The 12,669-nt window shown below is 42.8% G+C and overlaps 1 protein-coding gene across 1 annotated transcript in view; it reads right to left on the bottom strand.

The window, feature by feature from the left end:
• Positions 1–9,266, bottom strand: part of rcc2 (regulator of chromosome condensation 2) — a 36,728-nt gene extending 27,462 nt beyond the window's left edge. The window contains exon 1 of the mRNA XM_033048450.1: positions 8,527–9,266. Within this exon, the coding sequence (XP_032904341.1) occupies positions 8,527–8,688 (162 nt within the window). The 5' untranslated portion in view covers positions 8,689–9,266. The remainder of the gene's footprint in view (positions 1–8,526) is intronic.
• Between the last annotated feature and the right edge of the window lie 3,403 nt (positions 9,267–12,669).

The raw sequence follows: 12,669 nt of genomic DNA, 5'->3' as shown, positions 1-12,669 counted from the left end.
GGATGGCACAGATAAAACCCAGTGTATTTCAATCCCTTCCAACTTCATTATACTGGCAGACAGTTTGGCAGACATCCAAAAGTGGATCTGCATAAAATTTCCTTCAATTAAATCACTGGGGAAACGTCGACTTCAGTGGCTGTCACACTTACCAAGCCATAGCAGACTCCATCCCCTTCCCAAATGATTTCCAGAATTAAACTGGGCTCTAGACAGTCTGAATAAGGGCCTCGACCTGAAATTCCCTTTTTCCAGAGATGCTGTCTCACCCGCTAGTTACTCCAACATTTTTGTGTTTATTCTGGACAGTGGAAGTCCGTGTCGTCTCCAAGGCCACAAATCTACTGTTCCATTTTGCATGGACAAACTCTGACCCCGTCTCAACTCACTGCTGCCAAAAATCTTTGTCAGATTTCTAGACTTGACTATTTTAATTATTGTACCCTGGATTTGCATTCTTCAAATCCCTGTTGCCCACTGCCTAACTTACACCAAGTCCCGTTCCGCATCAACCATTTGCTTTCCAATGTACAATGGCTCCAAATTAAGCAAAGAGGAATGTAATTCCCTTTTTCGTTTTCAGATCTCTCCATGGTCCTATCACCACCATAATCTCACCTCATCTCCATCTCAGAGACACAGGACCATCGAAGTCTGGGCTCACTCATACGCGAATACAGTTCCACCAACACTACTCTAACCTTCATCTGTCAAAGCCCTAAAATCTGAGATTACTTCAAAACTGATGAAGTTATGCACCATTGGATATAGAACTGCAAAGTAGTCAAGGAAAAGACAGACCATGAACCACGCTAGTGTTTACATTCTGGGAATCTTCTCCCTCCCTGCTCTGCTGCACATTGCACAGGAAACAATTGCGTACTGGAAATCTGAGACAAGAACTGTCAAAAGGTCTGCCCTGTAATGGTGACATCTGCTTTCTCAGCAGGATGCTAACTGATTGACTGAAGGCGGTTTCCACCATTTGTTTGCGTTTCACGGCTGTGTAATGCGTGGGGTTGGAAATTCAAATCCCACAATTATGCTACTGATGCTCACGACAATTCAAAATTAGCAAAGCACATACCATTGTAGCAAGGTTGATATACGGGCCAAGCTTAAGAGATTAAAACATTAAGACCAAATTGAATTTAATATTGGAATGCTCAAAATGTAAACTGGTGCAAGAATCTTGCCACGCTTCCTATCTAATACTTTGTTTGCAAGCTAAAACCATGATACCCAGAACATAGAAACAAGGAAATGCACTTGTTGGTTAATAAACAAAATGACAAAAGTATTTGCAGTTCCTCGTTTCTATATTCTGGAAATAGGCGATGCTTCAGATCAAAACGTCACCTATCCATGCTTTTAGTTTAGAGATATAGCACAAAAACAAGCCCTTCAGCCCACCAAGCCTGCACCGATCAGCGATTCCCACACATTAACACTACCCCACACATACCTGGGACAATTTTTACATTTTACAGCAAGGCAATTAACCTACAAACTTGTACGTCTTTGGAGTGTGGGAGAAAACTGAAAATCTCGGAGAAAACCCACGCAGGTCACGGAGAGAACGTAGAAACTCCTTTTAGATAAGCACCCGTAGTCAGGATCGAACCCGGGTCTCTGGCATTAAGGCAGTAGCTCTAACTCTTTGCCACCATGCTGCCCGTAATGTTCTCTAGAGATGCTGCCTGCCCGAGTTACTCCAGCACTTTACGCACCAATGATATCAACTCTTTCTAAACAGCATCCCAAAATAAAATATTTAAACTTTTCTTTTGAAGTTATCAGTTCATCTCTGTAGTTTGACTTCCAACACAGGCAAGATGACCTTGGAGTAACCGGGGATCTATATTTTGCATTTAAAGCATATTTAATGCTTATGTCCCCAGCTCTTAACACTCTGCGAACCACAACACTGGCCACACTGCTGAAGTGCACGCAACTATTCATCCAAATAGAATCTTTGACAGGCCTTTTCATTTCCTGCAGGTTTTTGCGATCAGTTATTAAATTATGCCATCTGCCTTTTAAAAAGTTCTGGCCAATGTCATTGAGAAATCTCCAATGCCAAATTGGTCACTTTCTAAAAGTTTAACATTAGTAACTAATTTGTCGTCAAGTTTACAAAACAAATGACCACAGCAATATTTGACATGATGGAATTACATTGTCCAACATTAATATGTATAATGAAAACACATTTAATTCCTATTAAAAGTCAACCTACTGAATATCAACTGCAAATGTTTGTTTAAAGAACATGCCTTTTAACAAACTACACAATTTGCAAATACAGTTCTCCATATTAGTTTACAAAAGCATAGTACTTTTATCAATGATCATGTGATAGTAGAATTAGGCCATTTGGCACATCGTCAACTCCACCATTCAATCATGGCTGATTTATCTCTCCCTCCTAACCCCATTCTCCTGCCTTCTCCCCATAATCTCCGACCGTACTAATCAAGAATCTATCTATCTGCCTTAAATATATCCACTGACTTTGCCTCCACAGCCACCCGAGGCAAAGAATTCCACAGATATGGACTGACTTTGAGCTAGAAATTCAAATTCTTCTATGGGATCAAGGAATTAAACTAAGTTAAATCAATGGAAATTAAAATCTGCAACTAAACAAGATTGTAGTAAAAAAAAATTTAAAAATGCTGGTTTTATGGGAGGAAACCGCCAGAGTTCCTCAAACTACTGAAAACTGGGTGCAGAAAAGCAAAGTCATTTCTGCCAATAAAACTACTACTAATCATGTATTGTCTTCCTGCTGGTACACAAAATTGCTGGGGAAACTCAGCGGGTGCAGCAGCATCTATGGAGCGAAGGAAATAGGCGACGTTTCGGGCCGAAACCCTTCTTCAGACTGATGGGGGGTGGGGAAAGAAAGAAGGAAAAGGGGAGGAGGAGGAGGAGCCCGAGGGCGGGCGGATGGGAGGGTGGGAGGAGACAGCTAGAGGGTTAAGGAAGGGGAGGAGACAGCACGGGCTAGCCAAATTGGGAGAATTCAATGTTAATGCCATAAGGACGCAAGGTCCCCAGACGGAATACGAGGTGCTGTTCCTCCAATATCCGCTGTTGCTCACTCTGGCAATGGAGGAGACCCAGGACAGAGAGGTCGGATTGGGACCTCTGACTGGTTAGCACGCAACAAAAAGCTTTTCACTGTACCTCGCTACACGTGACAATAAACTGAACTTCCAAATCACGAAAGAAACTTTCAGGGTTATCAGTATGAGGAAGGGTCCCGACTCGAAACATTGCCTGTCCAGTCCGGACCCGCTGTGTTCCTCCAGCACTTTGTGATTTGATCAAGATTCCAGCAACTGCAGTTTTATGTCTCTCCATTCTTTCAGGTTACATCTGGGATTGTCAATACTCCCAAAATACAATTATATTATGTCCTATAAATAACATCCGAGGAAAGAACAATCCCTGCACAAATAGTCTGCATCAGTGGATCCCAAACTGAGACTTAGAAATATTAACAAGTTTGCAGAAAGGGTGAAAATGAACAAGGCACTCTAAAATACATGGATGACACAGCAGCAGATCTATCTGTTAGCTCACAGCTCCAGGAACTCGACTTGATCCCGACTTCTGTTTACACATATTTCTCCGTGACTGTGCAAGTTTCTGCCAAGTTCTCTGGGTTCCTCCCAGATCCCAAAACTATTCCGGTATGTTAATTGGCTTCTGTAAACTACCCTTAATATAGATAATAGAATAGGGAATAAAAAGTTGAGCACAAGAGTGGGAGGAATAATCTGCAGGGTAAAAAAAGACGAGGGAGTAATTAGAAATGTGGAATCTGATGAGTGCTAGCATAGACCTGATGGGCAGAATAGCCTGCTCCTGCATCTTCATAAATAAACATCCTTGATTGTTGGGACTGCAAGCAATTCTCAGAAATCCCCAAGTTACCCAAACTCCTTAAGAGCAACTTGTTGAAGTAGCTGAGAAGTAGGACACGTAAAGGTTGGGAACTGCTGTTTAATGACAAACGTTTCAGGGCCCCAAGGCAAACACTGTGTGCTCCACATTGTAGCACAATCAAGGAGTCAACCTTGATCTGCACAAATCTCACCAAGGCCACATGCAAAGACTCCACATTGTTACGTCAAGTGTTCACTCCCACCCCGGTCCAAACCAGTTTAATCACACGGTGTATCAAAAACAACAAATCCAAGGAACTATTTTAAAGATTCAACAAGTGCAGCAATTTGAGATGCAATGCAAAGATCAGGCTCAGATACAGAAGGCTTCGAACGGAAAAAAAAAAATTACAAACATTAATTAAGTGGAAGAAATCCAATGATAAGACACTCCAAATAAAATACAGATGTATTATTTCATGGCAGCACTATCAGCAATTTAAATAGAATGATATTGAAGATCTATTCATTTTGTTGGGCCTTGTTATGTCGAGTCCATATTTTTAATTATATAAATACAAGCTTAAAATCAGGATGATATACCGCACCTCACAATACAAAACACAAAACCACGTGCACATTTGTTAATAGGGTCCTCCCAGTGGTAAGAAGAACCAAGCTAAAAGTCAAATATCCCTCTCACTCAAAGATGAACAAATAAAGTTAGTTTTAAAGCTAATGTCTAGCTCTCTGCCAATTAAGTCTTTTCACTAACATAAGACACAGGCTGCCCTTTAGTTCTGGAGTCCAGGCCCAACCAATGCCACAAGTTCCCTTCACCCACTCTTTTTCCTCAAATGGTGCAAATTATTCTTTTATTCCCTTTGATGGTTTTGGCACATGGGGGATAATTAAAAGTTGCTAATTTCCAGTATGTCTTTGGGATACGAGAGGAAACTGGTGAAAAACTAGTGTCAAGAAGATACCAACTCGGTCAGGATTACATAGATGCTTGTCGGCAACACCAACTGCTGCACCCGCTGAAGAAGGGTTTCGGCCCGAAACGTTGCCTATTTCCTTCGCTCCATAGATGCTGCTGCACCCGCTGAGTTTCTCCAGCATTTTTGTGTACCTCCAACTGCTGCACTGTTGTGCCACCGTTTAGTGGTCACCCAAGTTGCTCGGAAATTCAGAGCCAGAGCAACTCAGCATGCTGAGGTGACCATGAATACTCCCAGTGTATTTTCAACACTGAGATAGAGACCTTTGGGAGAAGACGTAGATGAGATGGTAACTAGTGGTGAAGTGAAATTGATATGCAAGAGCACTGTAATATTTAATAGCCGAAAGGCTCAAATGAAGTCTCTTGCCCAGAGCAGTGGAATCTAGAACCAGAGGAAATAGGTTTAAGGTGAGGAGGGAAAGATTTGACAGGAACCTTTTTGGGTAACTTAAAACATTTTTTTTTTTATAAACACAAAGGGTGGTGTGTGTATGGAACGAGCTGCCGGAGGAGGCAGTTGAGGCAGGTACTGTCACTACATTTAAGAACCATGTACCTGCTTAAATGTTTCACGATATTATACACCTCGATAAGATCACCCCTCATCCTGCTGCGCTCTAAGGAATAGGGTGATTTCACGAAAGGTCACGGGATCATAGATCCTCACCCACGTGACCGCAAAATGTAACTGGGTTACAAACGTCACTTCCAGTACATGTTATTGATGCTAGAAACTCGAACTTTCACACCCGTTAAAAACCGCGAAAACGGTTAGTTTTTGAGCTGTAAATAACTGTGCCAGTCGGGGGTGACCGTGAGACAGTTATCTTACTTAAGTCCAGAAGATAAAGAAAAACGAAGGTAAAGACAAGAGAGCGCTGAAGGGAAAATAACAGCGGAAGTTGTTGGCCGTGCAGATATAAAGATCGAAAATATCGGGATTTTATCGCGTTTGCTCACTGCATTTCATCAAAACATCAATAATGCCTTTGATGAAATACAGTGAGCAAATTCCTTAGAGCGCAGCAGGATGAGGGGTGATCTTATCGAGGTGTATAATATCGTGAAACATTTAAGCAGGTACATGGTTCTTAAATGTAGTGACAGTACCTGCCTCAACTGCATACTCCGGCAGCTCGTTCCATACACACACCACCCTTTGTGTTTATTTTTTTTTAAATTGCGGTCACGTGGGTGAGGATCTATGATCCAGTGACCTTTCGTGAAATCACCCTATAATGTCCAGGCTTTCAAAACCTCTACCCATTGCTCAGGACCTCGAGTCCTGGCAACAGTCTCGTAAATCTTCTCTGTACCCTTTCCAGCTTGACAACATCTTTGCTATAACATGGTGCCCAAAAGTGAACACAATACTATAAATGTCTATCCTCAGTGCTCCGACTGACAAAGACCAACGCTTTGAAGGAACTGTGTACCTGCACTGCTAGGTACACAAAATTGCTGGGGAAACTCAGCGGGTGCAGCAGCATCTATGGAGCGAAGGAAATAGGCGACGTTTCGGGCCGAAACCCTTCTTCAGACTGAAGAAGGGTTTCGGCCCGAAACGTCGCCTATTTCCTTCGCTCCATAGATGCTGCTGCACCCGCTGAGTTTCCCCAGCAATTTTGTGTACCTTCGATATTCCAGCATCTGCAGTTCCCTTTTGAACTACCTGCACTGCTAGATCCCTCTGCTCTACAACACTCCCTAGAATCCTGCTATTCACTTTGTAAGTCCTGCCCTGCTTAGACTTTCCAATATGCAACAGCTAGCACTCATCTGTATTAAACTCCATCAACCATTCCTCAGTCCACCTAGCCAACTGATCAAGATCCTGCTGCAATTTTTGACAAACCATCTTGTGGAAACAGGCCCTTCGGCCCACACCAGTCAACAGCTACACTAGTCTCACCTGCCTGCATTTGGCCCAATATCGCTCCAAACCTGTCCTGTCCATGTACCTGTCGAACTGTTTCTTAAACGTTGGGATTGTCCCTGCCTCAACTACCTCCTCTGGAACCGGGCTCCACTATTGTCACTAGTTTCTTCACCATCTGCAAAACCCCCTACTCTTGGGTCATCTGCCTTACGATGAAAAATTCTAGTAACAGTGCTGACACAGTCTCCAGCGGGGAAAATACAACCCACCTTGTCACGACACTAATGCATGAAGATGGAGATGGAGGAGGAGGAGGAGATGGAGATAGAGGAGGAGGAGGAGATGGAGATAGAGGAGGAGGAGGAGATGGAGATAGAGGAGGAGGAGATGGAGATAGAGGAGGAGGAGATGGAGATAGAGGAGGAGATGGAGATGGAGATAGAGGTGGAGGAGGAGATGGAGATGGAGATAGAGGAGATGGAGATGGAGATAGAGGAGATGGAGATTGAGGAGGAGGAGATAGAGGAGGAGGAGATGGAGATAGAGGAGGAGGAGATGGAGATAGAGGAGGAGGAGATGGAGATAGAGGAGGAGATAGAGGAGATGGAGGAGGAGGAGATGGAGATAGAGGAGGAGGAGATGGAGGAGGCTTGCAGTGAGTGGGGCCCGGGCCCGCCCGCGCATGCGCACCGCCCGCCTCCCGCACCGGGGGAAATGGCGGGAAATTAGAGCGGCGGGAAAAGGACAAAAAATATTTTATAATGTTCCCCCCCCCCCCTCTACCAAAGCGAGAACAAAGTTAATATTCATCATCTGTCGCCACTTCAGGAGAAATGTAAGGGAGGGGGTGGAGGAAAAAAAAAAGGTAAAAGCACAAATAAATAAATAAGTTGCACCGACGGAGTTTGAGTGGGGAAAAAAACTGAGATGTTTTAGAGAAATGTGAAAGGATTTAATGTTAAGATAAACGAGTGAGGTTGGTGTGAATCAGGGGGGAGGCGAGGGTTCGAGCCGCGCTCCCGCCCGCCCGCCCGCCGGTGTGCGGCCTAGTCACAGGTCACAAGCCCCGGCCTCGGGCCGGTGGGGCAGCCGGCGGCCCGCTGCCTTCCCTCGGCCCGGGGTAAGGGGTGCGGGAGGTGGGGCGGGCTGGGGGAGATGTCTTTGTAGACAGTCTGTCTGTCCTTCTGTCCGCCGGCGTCTCTTTGTCTGGAGGGGAGACGGAGGGAAGCGATGGCGGAGGTTGTTGAGGGAGGTGGACGGTCCCGGGGGGGGGGGGGGGGGGGGGGGAGAGAGAAGAAAGGGATTTAAAAATATATAGAGACATAAACCAAACCAACAAGAGAAATAAAACAACAACAAAACACATCCGAATTAAATGAATTAAACAAGCGGCGGGCGGGTCACCTCACAAACAAAATTTAAAAACTCCCAAATAAAATACGCATTTAAAATAAAACCCTCAATTAGAAACAAACCAACACAAATACACAGTTAGATCCCTGGAAATAAAAGTACATTCACCTAAATAAAACACCAAACACCAGCGCAAGAGTCAAGTCGCCTTTGTTGCCCCCAACACACAGACACACACAGAGAAAAAGTTGCTTTCTTCCCTTTCCTCCCCCTCTCAAAACAAAACAAACTTTTACACACTTTTAGAAAAGAGTAAAGTAAAAGCAGCAGGAAGCGGGAGTTTGCGGGGAGTTGTTAAAAGTGAAGGCCGGCCGCCGAGCCGCGGGCTCGCTTACTATTTTCTCCTTGGTCTCGTCGGGCTCGGTGACGGTCTGCAGCGCCGGCTTGCCCAGCTTCTTGCCCGAGTTCTCCAGCTCCACGTCCTCCTCGTCGCTGAAGTCTCTCTCCCTCTTCCTTCCACCCTTTAATTTCTTCTTCTCCACCTTCTTGCGAGGCATCTTTGTCTCAGGCGGCGGCGGTGGCGGCGGAACGGGCTCAACACACAACACAACAAAATTAAATTAAACCCTCAATTCTTTTCCGGCAACAGAAAAATCGTTCCTAGATGAACCGTTCTTCCTCTCCCCCCCCTCCACAAAACAAACTCTTTCTCCAAGTGGTTAAATATCCACCAACTTGATTGAAAGTCGCAAATTGTAATTCTTTCTTTTTTGTTTTTCCCCTTTACTTTCTTTCTCTCTCTCTGTCGGGTTTTAAATCCAAAGATTTGTCTCTTTTTATTTCCACTCAGACTGCCCTTTTTATTGATCTGAACAATAGATCTCTGTGTGTCTGAAAAAAAAAACCCCACACGTGGACCCGCCTCACATCTGTCTGCCTCTTTTATATATATTTTCCTAAATAATTAAAGCATCAAACTTCCGCCTTTCCCTCCTCACATCTCCAAACGCTGCACAAAAGTGCCTAGCTTCTTTTTTACCACCCCCTCCTTTCTTGCAGATCAACTTTAAGTACCTGGATTCGTTTAATTGGGAAGAAATGATTGGTGTTGTTGCAAATGTGTTATTTTGGGGGGGGAGACTGGGTTATTTTCTGTAGGGTTTTTTTTCTCCTTATATTCCAGCCCACCCGCCGTGAGGTTAAAATGTAAATCTGCCCCTGAGTCTGTGACATGATGTGACAGCCCCTCTATTCACAATCAGTCATGGACACACAGCTCAGCAAGGAAAAGCAGCCTTTACAAAAGAAGCCCTGAAGGCTCCTCAGACATTGACATCTGCTGGCTGGGAGAGCCCCCTTTTTAAAAAAAAAAACCTGTCTTCTGGTGATAGTTGTTAAAAGTTACTTTCATTTCAGTGCAAAGGTCAGAATTTTCCAGTTCTGAATGAAAGATCATAGCCCTGAATTCAAACTCTGTGTTAGCAGAGGAACAAACCCTTCAGCCCAGAGTCTGTGCTGACCATGATGCCAATCTAAACTAATCCCCCTAATCAACATGCACGTGCTCTATATCTCTGCTAGAGTATTTCTAGCATTTTTGCTTTCATTTCAGATTTCCAGTATTTTGTTTTGTGATTCTTTGCATCATAATGGTTATTGCAAAGCATTGAAAAATTGCGATAGAGGAGAACACGTGTAAACAAAAACTCAGTGTTGGAGAAACTTAGCAGGTCAGGCAGCATCCGTGGAGAACATGGTTAGGTGAAGTTTTGGGTCGTGACCCTTCTTCCATATGTACAAATGTAGTTTGGGCTTCAGAGGTTACAATCATAATTTATGAATGCAATGGATATCAGAATGATATTCTCTCCCACCCCCATACCGTAGTGACTTGCGCTGATTAAAACAGTAAGATGTAGAGTCATACAACGTGGAAACAGGTCTTTCAGCCCAACTTGCCCACACCAACCAACATGCCCCATCTACACTAGTCCCACCTGCCTGTGTTTGGCACATATCCTTTGAAACCTATCTTATCCATGTACCTGTCCAAATGTTTTTTTAAAAGTTGTGATAGTACCTGCCTCAACTACATCCTCTGGAGGCATGTTTATTAACCCCACCACCCTTTGTGCAAAAAAGCTGCCCCTCAGGTTACTATGAAATCTTTTCCCCCTCACCTTAAACCAATGTCTACTGGTTCTTGATTCCCATACTCTGGGTAAAAAACTGTGCATTTACCCAATCTATAAACCCTCATGATCATATACAACTCCAAAATGTAGACCCTCATCCTCCTGCGATCTAAGGAATAGAGTTCCTCCCTGTAGCTTAGGTCCTCAAGTTCTGGCAACATCCACGTAAATCTTCTCTGCACCCTTTCCAACTTTACAACGTCTAAATCTAAATCTTTGTAAAGGGACTTCCCGGCCAGACATAAGGAAAATAAACGCTGAACCTAGAAGTAAGAGACTGGGGTTTGGCTGAAGAGATGAGTTTGCAGAAATTTGTAGAGCAAGAAAATGGAAGAAAAGTTTAAGAATCCAACATGTGTTCAAGTGATTAAAGGCCTTCCCATCAACGATAAGACAAGTTGCGAGGGCCTGCAAATTAAATTGAAAGGAATGACGTGTGTAGGAGATTTTGAGTTGAAAATAGTAACACTGCTCAAATTCAACATACTAAGGTATATTAATGCCAATTTGCCCACTTCCCCTGTAGTCAATCAATTAGTCTGTAGATTACTGACTTTTGAGCCTTCAGTAAATGGGAAAAAGCATACTATGAATTCTTACATGACTTTATACCAACACTGTACACCAAAAGAATGTTAATTGCAGAATGGAATGATCTCGATACAAATATTGTATGCCTGTTATTTCACCTGTTAGATTTTTGCCTTCTGCAAATTAATTTTGGTTCACATTAAATCATATAACCATATAACCATATAACAATTACAGCACGGAAACAGGCCATCTCGGCCCTACAAGTCCGTGCCGAACAACTTTTTACCCTTAGTCCCACCTGCCTGCACTCATAATATCCTGGTAACCTAACCTATAAACTTGGCTTTCATATTAAAAGGGGCTACACCTAAACTGAAGAAAGGTCCCAACGCAAAAAGGTAATTTGTCCATTTCACAGGAGCCTGAAAACTGTAACGTTCAGGTTCAGGAGCAGCTTCTTCCCTACAACCATCAGGCCATTAAACCATACAACGTCCAAAATAGGCTCCAAACTACAAAGACTTGGGGGCATTATTTTTTACTGCACTTTTATTGTTTATTATGGCTTTTACAAAGTACTATGTTTACATATCATTGTGCTGCTGTAAGTAAGAATTTCATTGTACCATTTCGGGACATATGACAATAAAATACACTTGACTCTTGACTGATTCATCCTTTTGCAATGATACCAAAAAACACATTAGACTGGAATGTTTTGGCATGTAAATAATAGTTAAAACTCAGGCACTTAACTTAATTGATAATTGATTATAACCATTATAAAATTGATTTAACACAGTACAAATTTAACCGGAGTCTCCAGTTTCCATACTCTTTGTGATCTTCGATGGTAACATGAATGATTTTTGTTTTGAAGTTGTAGATTTACCAGGTAGTTTTTTAGTAGCATCAGCTTTTATGAACAATGTCATAAACTTCAATCCTTGTTTGAACAGCACATGTTAACTCCTCTTGAACAGGAGTTGGACTCACTTCAGAAACATCTTTTGTCTTACAGTCTGCTGTTCTCTCAGACATCATTTGTTAGAATTAAGTGATCAATGTGGACATTAAAGAATTTATTTCCAGCCTTCACAAGATAATTTTAATGTTTATCTGACTAATAGCACTTAACTAACATTATGTGTTTACATGAGGGAGAGCAGTCTGCAGACGTGTCAACGTTCACATTAATATCGAGTTTATTCATCTTTAATCTTGAAATACCTTTCTTTTTTTAATCCTTGCTGTAAGTTTCTATATGCCCTTAATGTTTATAATTCTTCCTACTGTGGTTCTCTTCTAAAATAGTGCAGTTTTCTTGGGATACTCCAACTGTCACCATTTAGGCTTGCTTTATACTCTGTTTTACCTTACATAAAGAGGCAATGCCGCCTTGCTTTCTACAATTAAAACATCTGGCCACTGTGAACAGTTGTGCTGCGCGATACAGCAGCAAAACATCTTGCCCAACCTGCATTTCGTACCATTCATGCCCTGGTCAATTTTCCTGCCGATATTCTATATTTACTAAAGTGTTTATGAGCTGGCTAAAGGTCCTGTGGAATTTTGAAGGACGTTTTCATTGATGTATTCTTGTATTCTTCATTGAATATTTAGTAACTTGAACTGGATGTGCTGTTTGGTTGGTAAAATTACCTTGATGTGGCTAAGAAAGAACAAACTGGCAAAAATAGAGTAGAAACACGGGACTGCAGATGCTGGTTTACCAAGGAAAGACACAAAATGCAGGAGTAACTCAGCGGGTCAGGCAACATCCCTGGAGAACATGAATAAATGGCAGGT

This window comes from Amblyraja radiata, chromosome 31 (assembly GCF_010909765.2).
Source record: "Amblyraja radiata isolate CabotCenter1 chromosome 31, sAmbRad1.1.pri, whole genome shotgun sequence".
NCBI classification, from domain to species: Eukaryota; Metazoa; Chordata; class Chondrichthyes; order Rajiformes; family Rajidae; genus Amblyraja; species Amblyraja radiata.
The sequence above is the reverse complement of the archived record's forward strand: the minus strand, read 5'-3'. Positions and strand labels throughout refer to the sequence as shown.